This window comes from Populus nigra, chromosome 2, assembly GCF_951802175.1.
Source record: "Populus nigra chromosome 2, ddPopNigr1.1, whole genome shotgun sequence".
In the NCBI taxonomy this organism is placed as follows: domain Eukaryota; kingdom Viridiplantae; phylum Streptophyta; class Magnoliopsida; order Malpighiales; family Salicaceae; genus Populus; species Populus nigra.
Window position 1 is genome coordinate 39,462,947 of NC_084853.1, and position 17,508 is coordinate 39,480,454.

The 17,508-nt window shown below is 32.7% G+C and overlaps 4 protein-coding genes across 5 annotated transcripts; 2 read left to right on the top strand and 2 right to left on the bottom strand.

Annotated features, from left to right (window-relative positions):
• Positions 1-1,351: 1,351 nt before the first annotated feature.
• LOC133682967 (uncharacterized) lies at positions 1,352-2,833 on the bottom strand. The gene has a single exon (XM_062106495.1). The coding sequence runs from the start codon at positions 2,831-2,833 to the stop codon at positions 1,352-1,354; it is 1,482 nt and encodes a 493-aa protein (XP_061962479.1).
• A 2,396-nt stretch (positions 2,834-5,229) lies between these two features.
• LOC133681916 (E3 ubiquitin ligase BIG BROTHER-related-like) lies at positions 5,230-7,521 on the top strand. 2 transcript variants are annotated; one of them, XM_062105112.1, is made up of 3 exons: positions 5,230-5,495; positions 5,716-5,798; positions 6,686-7,521. In XM_062105112.1, the coding sequence occupies exons 1-3, from the start codon at positions 5,340-5,342 to the stop codon at positions 7,200-7,202; spliced, it is 756 nt and encodes a 251-aa protein (XP_061961096.1). In that variant the 5' UTR covers positions 5,230-5,339; the 3' UTR covers positions 7,203-7,521. The 2 variants fall into 2 exon arrangements, with proteins under 2 accessions (XP_061961096.1, XP_061961095.1); XM_062105111.1 differs by having other exon boundaries at positions 5,232-5,495; positions 6,635-7,521.
• A 6,128-nt stretch (positions 7,522-13,649) lies between these two features.
• On the top strand, positions 13,650-15,187 carry LOC133682258 (adenylate isopentenyltransferase 3, chloroplastic-like). Its single transcript, XM_062105543.1, is given in 3 exon segments — positions 13,650-13,896; positions 14,022-14,964; positions 14,966-15,187. Coding segments are annotated over 2 exon segments (978 nt in total). The 5' UTR covers positions 13,650-13,896; positions 14,022-14,025; the 3' UTR covers positions 15,005-15,187.
• Positions 15,188-16,139: 952 nt separating this feature from the next.
• Positions 16,140-16,586, bottom strand: LOC133682968 (uncharacterized). Its single transcript, XM_062106496.1, has one exon. The coding sequence runs from the start codon at positions 16,584-16,586 to the stop codon at positions 16,140-16,142; it is 447 nt and encodes a 148-aa protein (XP_061962480.1).
• Between the last annotated feature and the right edge of the window lie 922 nt (positions 16,587-17,508).

Below are 17,508 nucleotides of genomic sequence, written 5' to 3' on the forward strand. Positions count from 1 at the left end.
CGTAATTTTTTTTTACAAAAGACTAAAGAAAATTAGAAATCAAAAGAATAAGGACTCAATTGAAAAAAATAACATATGACAAATTGGGATTGAAAGATGAAATTGAAAACAAATAAAACTTTTACAAAAGGATCAAGAACAAAAATCAGAAGTTAAAAAAAATAAGGATTGAAGTTGAAATACCAACAACAAAGAGGACCAACCTCTAAATTTCGAGGAAGGGGAGAGAAAAAAAGAAAAAAAACCTTACCGATGATAAACCACTTCACCATTGCCGACACACACCATACCAACATAAAGAGCACATGGAAGCAGTGGCGGAGCTAGAATTTTTTTAATGAGGGGGTAAATTATTAACAAATACTATATTATATAGATATGCATTAGAAATCAATTCAAAGTATATATACTAATTCATATCAAGTGAAATTAATTTAAAAATACTTTTAAAATGAAAAAACTTACATTATAATTGTTCTCTTCGAGTTTTCATATTTTGAAACCGCTTCATAATAGCTTCATTATCAATCTTATCGAAGATATCTTTCTCAATGTATACAACCAAACTATCATTCATCCACTTATCTCCCATCCTATTTCGTAATCTACTCTTGATAATATGCATAGCAGAAAAAACTCTCTCCACTGTAGCAGTTGCAACTTATAGAAGTAATGATAATTTGATAAGCATATATACTAATGGAAATATCAAATTCTTCTTTGTTTTTGCCATTTTCTCTGCAAGACTAGCAATACCTTCAATACTAGAGAACTCATCATCACCACATAGATCAATAATATAAGTATCAAGTTGGTCACCAAGTACCATAAGGTCCACTATAGAGAATTCACTGGAATAAAAAAGAGCAAGGCGAAAAAGTTTTTCTTTATTGAAAGTAGAGAAAGAGTCACTTGGGTTTAAACATGCCACATAAAGAAGTAACTCTGTACTCGTCTCAGTAAAACGATCATTCAACTCAGTAAGTTGCATGTCAATGATATTGTTAAACAATTCATAACGAAAATGGTGTAGGTTTGTAATCCCTTGAGATTTTCGCCTTGAACGCCCACGAAGCTTGTACTCATCATCCATGTTTAGAATATCAATATCATGTTTGATGCAAAAAGATGACACTTCTTCCAGTAAAGATTCCCAATCATTCTCTTTCATCATTTTGAATCGTTCCTTTGATGTTTTCAATAAACTCGTAGCATTTTCTATGTCTTGATCTTTTCTTTGTAATGCTTATGAGAACTCATTAGTAACTGCTAGTATCCTTCTCAGACAATGAAACATGAATACAAAATTAAATGATTAAATAATATATGTTAAAACGACTACTTCTGTTCTTTATTTTGAGTCCATCTCATCCTCCCTTATAATCTCAAGCACATCAAGAACTGATGAAAACATTGCAAGTAGACGAATAATTGTAACATAGTGGGAGCCCCAATTGGTGTCACCATACCTTCTAAGAGAAGTTTCTTGATTCAAGCCTCGTCCACTAGAAATTTCTCCATTTTCAAGTCCTTCAATAATTCTACCATATTGTTTTTCTCTAATCACCTCCATCCTTTTGCATGATGCTCCAACTATGTTTATAATGCTAGAAAAAAAATTGAAGACATCTCCAACTTCATTATGCTTCTTTGTAACAGCCACAAGAGTCAATTGAAGTCTGTGAGCAAAACAATGTACATAATATGCACTTGGATTGCTATTTAGAATAAGTGCTTTCAAGCCATTGAATTCACCTCGCATGTTACTAGCTCCATCATATCCCTGACCACGTAATTTTGATATGCTTAGCCCATGTTTAGAAAACAAAGCTTCAATAGCTGCCTTGAGTGAACTAACAGTTGTATCTCGCACATGTTGAATGCCAATAAAACGTTCAATTATATGTCCATTGTTATCTACATATCGTAGAACAACAACCATTTGTTCCTTGATTGATATGTCACGTGACTCATCAATTAAAATTGAAAATAATGAGTCACCTAGATCTTTGATAATCACATTTGTAATCTCCTCTACAGCAGCTTGAGTAATGTCTTTTTGAATATCTGGAGAAGTCAATTTTTTATGTCTGGGAGCTTCACTGAAAGTAACTCTTTTAATAGTTTCATTATTTTTGGAAAGAAAATGCAAGAGCTCTAGATAATTTTCTTGGTTGCTTGAACATTCACATTCATCATGGCCACGAAATGGAAGTCCTTGATGCAACAAAAAACGAGCACACTCTATTGAAGCATTCAATCGAGTTCGATAATCACTTTGACTCTTTACTGTCTGCTCAGATAACAAAGTCATGATACTTTGTTTTTCATTCATCAAATTCTCACATTTTATCTGAGCTGCATTGTGACTACTATTAGACTTTTCAATATGAAGATCAAATATTTCCTTTTTTTTCCAATTTGAAAACCCATCACCCACAAACGAATCAACACCCCCTTTTGACTTGAAGAGATAACAATACAAGCAAAAGGCAACATCTTTGGCTATGCTGTACTCTAACCATATTGGATATGCACCAAACCAAGCTGGATTTAAGCGTCGTAGTGTTGATATATTCCCAAATTGTTTTTGAGGAAAATCACAGTGTGAAGGTTGACAATGACCTTTTTGTAGATAAGCTCTTCGGATTGCATCTCTATCATTTATATGATATTCATAAATTGGTCTTCTTAAGCCAGGGTCAACAAGGAGAGTGTCGGGGTTGATTTCAATATGACTTTTCTTTGAACCTGATTGAGTTACATGACTTGAAGCTTTGATTGACTCTTCATCCTCAAGGGATTTACGCTTGAAATACTTGTCTAGTGACATGTTAATTTAATATGAACCTGCGGGATTTTTTTTAATTATCGTTAGTGTCTACATAATAATTAACACAAATACATAATAATTCACTGTTAAATAAAAATCAGTTGAGTTACACAATAATTCTAAATCTTTCATATGAAATTCATAGCAAAATACATATCAATTCATCAAAATCAAAATCTATTTCAATTCATATCTATATACATATAAGAAGTATGTTGATTAAATTATACTTAATTATTTCTAGATATTTAATTGAGGAGCAATGCCTAGTGTATGTGTAAGAGAAACAATTCTTGAAAAACATGCTTTCTACTTGATATTTTACTTACAAACAAGTCATATGAAAATATTAAATTTCAATAAACTACTCTGCCAATGCAAGAGATGTCAAGAATAGTGGTTTTGCATGAATATTAATTTATTCCTTTATAATAAGAAAAGAAACATTTAATTGATTAAATTAGTAGATTTAAACATTTATTTTGAACATATTTATATCAAAACCCATAAATTATCATAAACCATAATATTTTTAATAACTAATTATAAAAGAATAAAATTAAAATTAAACAATAAAATAAATATAAAAAATAAAGAAAATTTACCTAAAATATAAAGCAAAAGGCAAAAAAGATTAATTGCTTACCTATTCTTGATGAGAAATTTGCATACAAGAGAGACAGAGAACAACAGCTCATGAAAAAAACAAAGTGGCATAGCAACTCGTGAAAAGAACAACATGGCAAAGGCAAGGAACAAAAAAATTAGAATTGTTACTGCAGGGAAGGATTCCATATTTTAAAGCCGGTGCCATCAATTTAATATAGAAACAAAAGATAAAAAGGAAAAAAGTTGTGGAATGAGCTGCGTTGTGTATATATATTATATTATATTATAACTCAACAATTATAAACAATGACAGCTTTTCTTTTTCCTTCCCTACAGTAATAATCCCCTAAACTAATATATTAATATGTTTTTTTAAAAAAAAGTTAAGGGGGCAATTGCCCCTTTTGTCCCTATATGGCTCTGCCACTGCATGTAAGAAAGGCTTTTTTTTTGTCACTAGAAGACACCATATGCACCGCTCTAAGTGTGTTGACGACTTTCATATCGCACGAGCCAACAACTTTTTTGATTTAAATAATATAAAATCAGTATAAAAAGATCAAATTGCCATTGATGTACTTGGAAATAAAAAAACTAGAGTGAAAAATACCAAAAAGCCTTAGTAGGCACTATCTAATTTTTTATTTATTTAAAGGATAAACTTGTTATTTAGTTGTATTTAAAAAAAAAAAAGACATAAATACTCTTGTGCACTAGTTTTAAAAACCTTGATTTGATTTGAAGGGTATTTAAGTTATTTTATTATATTTTAAAAAAAATAGAATAAACACGTATATAATCAATCCTTTTAAGACTGATTGGCTATACAAAAAGATAAAAACACCTTTAAAACCAGAGCATTTGATTTTCTTCTAGAAGAGTAAAAATATCATCACATTGTAAGGGAAAATAATAAAAATATATCTACGCTCACACTAAATTTACCCTCGTCCGTGGTAGTTGTTTTCTTACCAGCAAACATTTTAGGTCGCTTTTTTATTTATTTATTTATTTTTAATCGAAAATGGACCAATCACAGAAGAAAGCGACGAGCGGGCCCTACCGGTTTAGGTTTCCACGCCACTTGCAGAAAACAAATCTGAAATTAGAGAATTAGGTTCCTTTCTTTCCCGTTCGTCTTCCCTTTTCTTTTGTTTTGATTTGATAACCCCCACCAGGCCAGCATCTGTAAAGTTTGAACAGAATAAAACTTTATATATTTCAGTAAATTAATTATGACGTCATGATCGAAAGAGAAAGCAGCCAGCAGTTTTATTTACGAGACTTTCGAATATATTAATTAGGAAATTAATTTGTTTTTTACTTATTTATGAAACTCATAAAATGGACTGTGTTTAAAATAAACTAACTATTCTCATAATTCAAGAAGCAAGTGAATTATAAGAGTTTCTTACATAAATTAAATATTTTATGAAAAAAAGTAAATCATTTTGTTTTATTATTAAAAAGTCAAATGCAAAACCCAAGAAAATATGACGTTTTTTTTTGTTTTAGAGTTTATTTGAGAATGTGATAATCATTGTTTTTTAAAGTATTTTTTTACTCAAAAATATATTAAAATAATATTAATTTTTAAAAAATTATTTTTAACATTAATCTATCAAAATAATTTAAAAATATAAAATAAATATTAATTTTTTAAAAAATAAAATAAATTTAAAATTTTTAAAAATACTTTTTGAAAATAAACAGAGCATAACCCCACTTGAGTCGGACTGAGAAGGAACCAGATTCATCACATATATTCACTGGGAAAATGGCATTCGAAAGGAAAAGGAATAAAAGCTACAAGACCCATTAGAAAAACCACCGATATTTTGTTTTAAGGACAGAATTTCTGATCATCATCGTCTCTGCTGGGTGCTTGGAAGTCACCATGAACAGCAGCACCAACAATATCACGCAAACCCCATGGTATTGGTACAGTGAACAAGACTATGATGATACCTATGCTCCTAACAACTATAGCAGGGATTATAGAAGGATGCCCACGTTTTCCCATTTCCGCCGCTCCGCCTCCCAAGCCCGTCCGGTGAGTAGTATTTATCATGCTAGATTTAAATAGACACGAACATGCAGCAAACAGCTTGCACATGTACATATACAAACACACAGTACGTATACGGTTTTATATGTGTGTGTTGGATTTGAAAGAGCATGGTTTAATGTGGCAAAAAAATTGACAAGATGCATGATTGATAGGATATGCAGTAGACGACGACAGTTAACAATGATATGTGTTTTGTGAGCAGGAGCCGAATGGAGGAGGTTCACAAGATACATGGCGGCCGGCGGTGGAGGAAAGAGCCATAACAGTACCTCTCGGTCTAGCTGGGTAACCACTAATTTTTGCGATATATAATGTATATCATGCATGTCTTGTTTAGTTCTGAAATACATAAATTCGCGATTTACCATGATATTCAAAAAACCATTCGTTAATTCATATCATTCTTTATAAATAAAAAAGATTAGAGTTTTTTTTTTGGTGCTATTTAAATTCCTCTTAATGATTATATATTAAATTATACCATCATGATAAAGAAATGAATAATAAAAAAAAGAAGAATTTTGATCGAAGAAACAAGATTTCTCTCAAGAATTTAAATCATTTATATTCTTAGAAGTATTTATTTTTATTTTTATTTTCATAAAACAAAATAAAAACTTGTTTAATTTTCACGACGCTGGTGAAAAACTATTTATGTTATTATAGTGTTTTCATGTCGAATAATCAATACTTAACGTGTGCAAATTACTTAACTCTTAGACTTTAACATTTTAAATTAAGATGGTATTATTAATTTAAAAGAAAAGGACAGATTTACGATTATCTCTATCCCAATTAAACTCCCAACCTATCGATTGCTCCAATGGAGTTCTCCATCTATATATATATATATTGAGGCTTTGCCCATGATCTGCAAGGATCTTCGATTTTAGTTCAAAAGGCAGAAACGAGGAACCCTAAAGTATTATGGAACTAAGAATCATACACAAAACGAGCTGAAACTTATGTTTGGTCATTCATTGAGTAACTTTCAGTACCAGAAGATCTAAGCTTCGATGTGATTGTTGAATGTTTGTTTAGTATAGCTAAATGCAAAGCCTGTTGTTAGATTGTGTGCGCGTGGATTTCTCAAAAGTTATTTAACATTTAGTGCACGGCAGATTTTCTATGCAGCCAGCTTCACCCGTGCAAGTTCTTTTCCTAAATACCAGCGTGGCAAGAGAGCTACCAGGGCCCTCACGCCAGCGAAATTGGCAAGCCTCTTCATCTACACAAAGGGATCGCTCCAGATCAACCCAAGATGAGCAAAACAAAGCATTGGCACAGCTGAAGAAAGAAACCTATAACCCTATCCCAAAAAGGATGACAACTAGATTGAGCTTGTATTACAGAGACCGTGCCCTTGATGCTGTTAAAGACAGGGCACGGGAGACAGATGATGATGGCAAAAGATGTGCGATCTGCCTAGAAGATTTTGAGCCCAAAGAGTCGGTAATGGTGACCCCTTGCAACCATATGTTTCATGAGGAATGTATTGTGCCATGGGCGAAGAGTAATGGGAAATGCCCTGTGTGTCGGTTTGTGCTCTGCGACCGAGCCGGAGGAAGTGCGGCGCCAGCGCAGAACATCGAAAGTTTCGCAGGCAATGGCGTTTTTGAAGGAGAGCTAATTTCAGTGATGAGGGCCATGGAAGAAGCTTTCATACGGGGCAACACATCACGTTGGTAATCAGTGTTGATGGGAGATCAGCTTGCCCTTTTCGCTTCTTTCCTCTCCCTCTTCGTTTTTCTTGTCATGAAACTAGGTTTCCTAAGAGCCAAAATAAGTAGGGAAATTACTGAGATGTGAGATATATGAGCACATTAGTTATGAATCGTTGAATGTTCTCTATGGCCTTCCAATTATGATCGATAAGCTCTAATATTTACACGAGTCTTCTAAATAAAACAAACCAAAACCTCTGTCTCTGTCTCTGTTTTGTTTCTTGTGTGCGAATAAAATGTTTCATTGATGACAGGGAATAAAACGTTGGAACCTGTTCAGTTTAGGGTTTTTTTTTCTTGGCTGTTATAATTTATTAAAGTATTTTTTTTGTTTAAAAATGTATTAAAATAATATTTTTTTTATTTTTTAAAAATTATTTTTGATATTAGTATGTTAAAATGTTATAAAAACATCAAAAATATATTAATTTAAAATAAAAAAACATATATTTTTTTAAAATATTTTTAAAATACAAAAATAAACAGATTTAATAGAATATTATATTGATATTTACAAAATTTCTATAAGCAAAATCATTCCCACAGGAACTTGAGTCTGATTAGTGCCATCTTTATTTCAATGGAATCTTCATCACATGGATTTCTTTTTTTTATTTTGTGATATTTCTTTTTAGAAATAAGTGATTTCTTCCGGTAATTTTGATGGAACTAATTTTTAATTTCATTAAAATTTCTATATTTTGTTTTGGGTGTGAAAACCTGTCGGTCAACTTTAAACTAAATTCCCAAATTTAACCCATGACAAGCACCCTACATTTACACACTGATCACTTTGATGGTGGCAGGAGTGGGAGAAATCCTGCTTGCTTTATAGCATCGAGTGCTTGCTTCTAACAGGGCACCGTTTCCTTCCTGAAGTTTCTCCCATAGTTCTTCATTTTCTTTCATTAGTTAAAATGGGTGTTTGATTTATAGTAGAAGGACCAAACAATATATTATAATTATATTATTATAACATACATTAAGAGAATAAAAGAAAACGAACTGAAAAGTTTTCCCCCTTTTCTGCACCTTTTTTTTTAAAAAAATCAAATTAACTATTGATTTCTTATAATTTGTTAATTTAGTGAATATATGTAGTAGTTAATCGGTTGGTTGTATGTAATATTGATTATATTCATGTATAATATATTTATTAATAATAAAGGTTTTTTTTTATCTTTAATATTCATTTATATTTCATTAATGAATATAGAGTAAGGATAAGCCTGTTGGATAAAAATATTTTTCATAGAAAATTATAAAGTTGTTATAATTATAAGAATATTATTGCATCAAAGTATTGTTCCTAAATGTTTCCGATCAATGTTATATTAAGATTCGATATTAATTAGAGTTGTTGAGACCGGTGCATATTATATTCATTTCTTTATGAAAGGAATATAATTATGAGATTAATTAGAGTTGCTCTCATAAATTGAGGTATGAGGGATATCGGAAACTGCAGGTGCTTATCAGATGATATGTACACTGAACTCATCTGTAAGAGAATTTCATATGAAGAGATCACTTATATCTATGAAAAGGCTCACATGATAGTTATGTAAGTGATGATTAGACCTGAAATCACTAAGTTATCTTATATAGGGAGTGTTATGCTTTGATTTTGACCATATATTATCCTAATAAAAGATAATGAAATGGTAGATATTGAATATAGCATAATTATATGAAGGTATTTGAGTAATTAAGAGAGGATTCATCACCATAGGTGAATTAGAAAAAATATTTCATATGTTCTCAAAATGTATTAATTGTGAAATTCTCGGTCAATATGGAATAAGTTTTGAAAAAAATTTTAAAATCTTATTCAAATAATCAATATCTATAATGTTGAGAACAAATATAATTTTAAAAAATAGATATACTCCATATTATAATGTTTAAATTGAAATATTTTTTATGAAGGAGTAATAATTACACTGAGAAACTAGTTATTAAAAGATTAAGTCAAATCACTTATGACTTTCACTTTCTTAATAATTAGGGCATCATGACAAGTTAATAAATATTGTATTTGATCTTCAAATATAAGTCGATTATTTTTTAAATTGATAATAAATTAAATTATCTAATCTGATTTTATTTAGAATTATGATTTATATTTGGGTCGACTTATTAGAGAATTAAGAACTTAATGGGTCACATATATAAGAACTATTTGTTAGAAATTAAAATAGAATGATTAATCAAGTGTGACTTGATTGTAAATAAATTTTAGAAATTGAGGATTAGAATGTAATTAATATAAGGGATTACAATTCTAGACCTACAAAACAATTAAGTAAGTAATTGATTGAATAAATTTATAAAATTAGCCTCAAATAATATATATGATATTATTTAAAGGGCAAATTGATATTTCACTATTTATAGGGTTTTTAGGTTTTTTTAAATATAGAATTCAATGCCTTTTATTTTCTAAAGTGAATGGAGTGCAATACAAAAACATCAAAACACAAAAGAAAAAAGTTAGCACTCTAAGGTATAACAATCTCTCTCTCTTAAAAAGGTTTAAGAGATTTCTCATTGATGGTTCGTGTGGATTACCGTTAGAGACCAGACACTTTAATGACTTGTGGTTTGCGACAATTCAACCTTGAAGCAATTATTCAAAGTTGTAAACAAGTCTAAATCTGTCTAATAGGATCCTTAAAACTTCTGAAAAATTTTAAATTTATTATTTTCTTTGTGTGTATGTGTTTTGAAAACCCAACAAAAACACAATTAAAAGATATACAATCAAAGTGTAAAAAATAACAAAATCTGTTGACCAACTAAATTTAGCATGACAAAGTTCTTTTTCATCCCTTTATTTTCATTTTTCATCTTATTGAATACCTTTGGTTTTTCAAAATTTTATTTTTCTTATTTCTTAGTCCCTTATATGAGGGAAGGGAGAGAAGTCATTAGATTACTGTGATAGAGAAAGAAAGTTATCGATTTACCACAACCCAATGATAAAAATAAGCGATCTTTGTGTCAATGAGTTTTATTCAACGAGATGATTTTAATGGTGATGATTTTTTCTATAAAAATGCCTAAAAATATAAATCGGGTTCTACTTAGTTTATTTTTGTTCGGTTGATTTTGATTTTATAGTGTTTTTGGGTTAGTAAATGATTTAGATAGGGGTGTTTATAAATATAATTGGGTATGATCTAAGCTTATAATTATAACAGCTTAACTTCTAATAAATCTTTTTTTAAAATAATGTATATAAACTTCAAGTTTTCTAATACTTAATTTTCAGGCTTTTTTCTATAAAATAAATCAAAGTTAAACTCTCTTGATTTTTTTGAAACCGATGAAGGCCAATTATCATAGGATATTAAAGGGAGTACTGATTTTACCTCGAACTTGCTAACTTGAGATGAACAGATTGAATAAATTCAAGCTAGGAGGGCAAGCCAGAAACTTGGTGTGAATTATTCATCTGAAACCTTGGCAGTTCACTCAAACATAATGGCCCCCTCTCCTTTTATCCAAAAAAACCATCATCAGACGTATTTAGGGTTTTCTGTCGAAATTTGCTGGTCAATCTTCCCTTGTAATCTTCACATTTCTGCTGAATGTCTCGTCTCTCCTTACATGTTACAGGTGCCTGTTCTTTTGCCTAATACGTATTACTGTTGAAATTCCTTGAATACCATTATCCAAACCTCCTCTTCCACTCTACTACCTAGTAGCCCCGGAGCCCCAGACATCTGTTAGATATTGTCAAGTCTATATCAGAACTTGAAAAGGAGAATTTATTTAAAATACTGATTGACCTGTCTAATATTCCTTGAACCAATCATGGGCTAAGAGGCCAAGCTTAATTATGCTCAATCACGAGCACTATATTCATTTTTCTCAGTTTGTCCCTGTATTTCCTTGTTTTAAGATTCTTTGAACTTATTTCTCATGGCTTGATTAGTCTTTCGGCTTTGACTTAACTTGGATTAAAATGGAAGGGAGTTTTGAGTTTATGTCATCACTGTTTCCATCACGCAGGATCAAACAATGAGAAATAATCTCTAAAAAACAACATAGTTTAGGTTTGGATGACCAACATTTGACCTCGGTGTGCACAAAAGAATTCAAGAAACAGTGACACACAGTCGAAACGATGAACTTCGGACAAGGACAGCAATGATTTGGACCATTTACAGCTACAAGGTTGTTCCTTTTAGGAGCAAATATGCCATCGGATAAATCACACCGGCCAACAGAGTAGGCCAATTAAAGAATGATAAAAGCAGCTTCTCAATGAATCATCTCAAGTAATGGACAGTGAAAATCAATTTCACGTCAACACTTTGAATGGTTTTTTTTTATATCCAAGAAAAAGCTTGCATATTTATTCTTTTACTGAAAAAAATACATGAATTGTAGCGAAGTAGTATAGAGCTATTAGGGGTTAGCCATGCTCACTTAATATCACCTTACCTGTATATTGAGGGAACTTGTTAGTATTAATTAATAAGAACTAAGTGAGGAGGGAAAATAATTTGTATTTTATTTTATTAGAGATTAAAATTCATAATTTATTTTGATTTATTTTTTATGAAGTTATCTCAATCTCATGGTTCGAGTCAAGAGTTTTGCGGGTTAACCCGGTTGACTTGGGTTTTTTGTAGTCTTTTTTTGTGATTAAATATTTTTTTCAATTTCATCCTCCATTATTTGGGTTGATTGATAATTAGGATTCATAATTTATTTATTTTTATTTTATATAGGTTTATCTCAGTCTCATGACTCAAGACAAGGGTTTGACAGGTTAAATCAAGTTAACTTAGTTTTTTTCCTTTCAATTTTAACCTTTAACATTATATTTATTGAGGATTGAGCTTCATAGTATATCTCGATTTACTTTTTTTGAGGTCATTTAGTCTCATAACTCGAGTCACAAGTTTTGCAGATTAATCTAGTTGACTCATGATTTTTTTGTCCTTTTTTTAATCATTTTTTTTTCAATTTCATCCTTCACCATTTGGGTTGCATGAGAATTAGACTTCATAATTTATTTTGGTTTTTTTTTATAAGGTTATTGTAGTCTTATGACCCGAATCAAGGGTTTGGTGGGTAAAATATGATTGACTCGAGTTTTTTTAAAACTTTTTAATTGATTTTTTTTCAATTTTATCCTTTAATGTTGGATTGATTGAGAATTCAGTTTCATAATTTGTTTTGATTTGTGTTTTATTGGGTTATCCTGATCTTATGATCCGGATTTAGAAGCTTAATCCAGGTTAACTCGAGTTTTTTTTAATTTTTTTTTTCAATTCTATTCTTCAATATTGGATTGATTGAAAATTGGATTTTAATATGTTTTTTTTATTTGCTTTCTATGACGTTATCACAATCTTATGACTCAGGTCGTGAATTTTACATATTAATCTGGGTTGACTCGAATTGATCTAATATGTTGTTATATCAATATTAAAAAAATATTATTTTAAAATTATTTTAATCAAACTATATATATATTTTATTAGGTTATGTTTGGATTTAATAAATTAGTCGAGTCATGTCAGATTCTGTGCTCAATTTTTTTCCTCCTTCAAAACACGCGTTAGCAATACAGAAATACCTTTTCAACAAAATTATTCCAAAAAGTAGCGTAGTGATCTAGTAAAAGGGCACACCGGCGATCAAATAGGTAGAGTGAGCTAGTGTCATGAAATTGGCGGTGTCCAACCAAAGACATATATAACCATCCCTGGTGAATGCCAAAAGCAGGCAATTCAAACAGCTGTTTCACCGATGACCATTTGTTTTCTAGGGAATCAGAGGTAAAAGCAACTTCATAGTCGGCTCCAACCAGGCTTAACATTCTCTTGTCACTGTAGGAATTTTTGTTTGTGAAGTTTCATTTTCATGGTGTACGACCTTAGAGTCAACTTTAAGGTTGATGAAGTACCATGCCTGTGCGCGTATATATGTATATATAACTTTCATGTGAAAGAATTTGAGCATCATGATTTGACTAAAGTCAACTTCCATGGCAGCTTCTTTTTTAAAGGATCCATGCATTTACTAAATATCGCCATGAAAATAGTATCTATAAAAGAAGCAACTTGTAAAACCATTAGTTGTTAAGGCATGTTTTTCCCTGGGAAGAATTTGTAATCCTATCTTGTTTCTATATATCCTTCCAGGAAAGGTGATAAAAAGCAACAAACCTGTACCAGTGTCAATGCAAGATAAAATCTTCATCGTGTATTTTAATGTTAAAGCACCATGGATAGGAATCTCTTTCTTCCCATTTGATCATCCTTCCGCGTAACTGAATGGTCCAAGCCTTACTTTTTATTTCTTTTCCCTCTTTGTGAGAATATATAAGAACGCCAAGATAACATTCTCAGCGAAAAAAGGAGGTCAGATAATCCGAAAAGCTAGTAAAGTTAGGAGGAACAAAGCAAGGAATTGTGCTTAATTGATCAATTTGCACAAGCCTAGCTATAAATACCGCATCTTGTGATGACTTGTGCAGTAGATTAAACTTGGAAGGAAAACGATATCCATCTCCTCAACTAGCTTCTAGTTTTCATTTAGAAGCGCTCACTTAACTCTCATTGCTCCAGTTGCAACAGAATTGACATTGGAGAGATAAGGGTTTGCCTGCCACCTCTTGAACTTGTACTGATCAGAAGGTGGTTTTTTTATATATATAAAAAAACTTTAATATTATGTGTTATGAATGTATATCTTTACAGATTGATGCACGTATATCTTTAACATTTAACATGCTTTAGAACATTGTGGCTTGTATAAACAGGTTGATGATGAACCTTTGTAAGTCCCTGTGCCCCCAAACAAGTCGGATGCTTGATATCCCTCCTGGTATGCTCAAAATGGACATGCTAAGTCCCAGAAGCCGGCAAAAGGAGAAGGTTGTGATAGTAATGGGGCCTACTGGAACTGGCAAGTCTCGGCTCTCTATCGAACTTGCAACCCAGTTCCCTGCAGAAATCATAAACTCCGACAAAATGCAGGTTTACAAAGGACTTGACATAGTCACTAACAAAGTTCCTGAGGAAGAGAAATCTGGTGTCCCTCACCATTTGTTAGGAATAGCAAATCCTACTGTGGACTTTACAGCAACAAATTACTGTCACACGGCTTCCTTGGCGGTCGAATCAATTTCGACTCGAGGATTGCTCCCGATCATTGTCGGAGGTTCCAATTCATTCATTGAGGCCTTGATGGATGATGAGGATTTTAGGTTACGGTTGAAATATGATTGTTGCTTCCTTTGGGTAGATGTATCAATGCCTGTGCTACATAAATTTGTTTCGAGGCGAGTCGAGCAGATGGTTAGTGTGGGGATGATCGATGAGGTCAGAAACATTTTCGATCCCTACGCTGATTATTCTACGGGGATCAGGAGGTCAATTGGAGTTCCTGAATTCGACAAGTACTTTAGAGCTGAAGCATTTTTGGATGAAGAAAACCGTGCCAGGCTACTTCATGAAGCAATATGTGATGTCAAAAAGAATACATGTAAGTTAGCTTGCCGTCAATGGGAAAAGATTAATCGGCTTAGGAAGATCAAGGGGTGGGACATCCATAGACTTGATGCCACTGAAGTATTCCAAAAGTCGGGAAAGGAAGCAGAGCATGCCTGGGGAATGCTTGTGGCCAGACCCAGCACTGCCATTGTGGGACAACTCCTCTCTGGTGTTCCTGCTGATAAGGTCCCCGCCATAGCTAGCGTAGCAAAAAAACATGGGCTATATTCGACAATGCCTTGTGGCATAGCCGTTCAATATGGCTAATTAACGACTTTAGAAAGTGGTATCATATACAATATTATCTAAGTAGAGGGCTATCAAGGCAGGAGTCATCAGCAATAACATTATCCCATTACTGGGAGGTTTTGTATTGGATGTTTTTTGGGAGATTACTGGAAACAATTTAATTACATCTCTTTCTTTTGCTCTTTGGATCGCTCTGACTGTATGTTCAGTATCATATTGTCCCAGTTTCAATACCATAATCTCACCGTTAGGCTCCTCCATTAATGACCGTATGTTGTCTGGTAAAAACGTCCAAAAATGCAACAACATACAAATTTACTGAACATGCTAGCTAGAAACATGAAAAACAACATAAAAAATCAACAAAAATCATGTTTCAAGCTTTGTTCATGAAGAATCAATCACAAACTAGTAGCATAGACAGATCTTAATTGCCAGAACGATGTTGTTGCACAAGATCAACGCACGAAGCAAATCTAAAAGGGGTAAAGACTATCAAATCAGCAGTGATTAGAAGTGAATAGTTATAGAGGCTATACTTTTGACCACCTCCAATCAACAGTGATTAGATTATCAAATTGTAGTTTTTGGCAACCATGGATTTTCTGACAGGATCTGTGATAGGCCTTTAGACCAGTACTGGAATCAGAATAATGGACTCAGAGCAGGTCCATTGTGAGTAGCTAGCCCAACTCTCTCTTTAGCAACGTGTTCTCAAAAACACATGGCAGAGGAAATTTAATTATTACTCAATTATGAGAACCATTTTACAACTTGGCATGGGCTCAGAAAATTGCTGCTACAATAATGATCTCTGTAGTTTGAGTTAGAGCAAGAGATTGCCAAAACTAGCAAGAGAAATTACTGTACTCAATTATAAGAACATGATTAAGCTTTATTTTTAAGAGAAATTATTATAAGATACATGCAAGTACGAGAGCTTGAAACTAGCAATGAAAGAAAACACATAAATATCTTAGATCATAAATATTGCCATAACTAATTAGAGGTTCATGCATGATCGAAGATCATGATTGATTAGCAGTGTATATATGATGAGAAACCATATATATCTGTCACCAAATCTCTGACAAAATCCACCAGAAGTATTGTATATGGCAACAACCGGTCAGTACTTAACAAGAGTAAGAAACACTGCAAGAGTCATTAATCTTGACGGTGTATTCATGATGAGGCTTTGAAAGGAAGGGTGGCAAGCGAACCAGCAATTCACACACACATTCAGGATCCACATCACTCAGCCACCGACAACAATTTTGTTCTAGCCTTCCTCCGTGGTTATGCCCGTGGCGGCCTCCGAGCCGATGCCCGTTCCTGTGTCTGTGGCCATGCCCGTGCCTATGCCCGTGGTTGTTGTCGTCATCTGCAGGTAAGGCAGCAGTAGCGGAGGGCAGGGAGGTAGCTGGTGGTGCTGGAAGTAGAGTTCCGCAAGCATAGTTCACCAGAGCAAGTTGAGAGACGCAGAGGGGGCGTTGAGGTTGAGGTAGCTGGCCATTAACATCGAACACAAGCAACAACAATACTGCGAAGAATGTAAACACAAAAACCTTGAGATTCTCCATCTGTACTAGAAGTATATCTCTCTATTTGCAAGTGTACATGCACACAAGCTTTCTGACATCTGCTCTAAATACTAGCTAGCCTTGGTTTCCTTATATACTGATGTTGTGCAGCCATAACCATAATTTTGTTTCTAGTAGTTAAAGTTTTGGTGCTTTAGGAGATAATTAATCAAAGGGTGATCATCAGGAGAGCACTGGTTTGTTTAGGTAAAATTAGGGAGAAGAACAGCTACTGAATAGTTAAAGAACGTGCATTCGTTATGCGTGATAACCAGTTAGGTTATTTATTGCATGAGCATGAAAGCGCATCCAGGCTACTGATTACCAATCTTGTTCCTACCGGTGGAAATCATTTTTTTTTATATTAACATCGATATTCGGATAGTACAAATTCTAAAATTAATTATTATATAAACTTCTAGTAACTGAGATTTATAAAACTTAAAATATAAAAAAATATTATTACAATTCATTTTCAAACAGGAATCACATCAACACTACCCCAATAGTAAAGAACCTCCCCCTCTAATGTGATGATAAAGTACCCAATTGATTTCCTGTAGAGAGAGTTGAAGCTCAACATGATATATGGGAAAGTCTGTAATGGCGATGATTTGAGCGTCCGTTCAATGTTATAGGTTTCAAGTGCATTGAATTTAAATAAAACTATAAATATAGTTTTTCATGTATAAAACGAAGCCAAAATAAGCTGAGGATTCCATGCGGAGAAAACAGAGAATGCTCGGTTGTTCTATCATATCTTTTCACTAATTGGCCATGAGGGAATGGCCCCAGCCATTAAAATTTGCAATGGCAGTGTTAAGCTTAAGTCACCGTTTTGGAGTCAGAACTGGTTTTTATTATAATTTAAATTTACTTACTTATGGAGAGCGGGTTTCAACCCCAAGTCCGAAGACAACAG

Excerpts from the sequence above, each read along its gene's own strand:
- LOC133682967 (XM_062106495.1), bottom strand. The coding sequence starts at position 2,833 with ATGTCACTAGACAAGTATTTCAAGCGTAAATCCCTTGAGGATGAAGAG.
- LOC133681916 (XM_062105111.1), top strand. The coding sequence starts at position 5,340 with ATGAACAGCAGCACCAACAATATCACGCAAACCCCATGGTATTGGTAC. Across the intron at positions 5,496-5,715 it reads CCGCCTCCCAAGCCCGTCCG|GAGCCGAATGGAGGAGGTTC; the intron begins GTGAGTAGTATT and ends TTTTGTGAGCAG. Across the intron at positions 5,799-6,634 it reads GTACCTCTCGGTCTAGCTGG|ATTTTCTATGCAGCCAGCTT; the intron begins GTAACCACTAAT and ends AGTGCACGGCAG.
- LOC133682968 (XM_062106496.1), bottom strand. The coding sequence starts at position 16,586 with ATGGAGAATCTCAAGGTTTTTGTGTTTACATTCTTCGCAGTATTGTTG.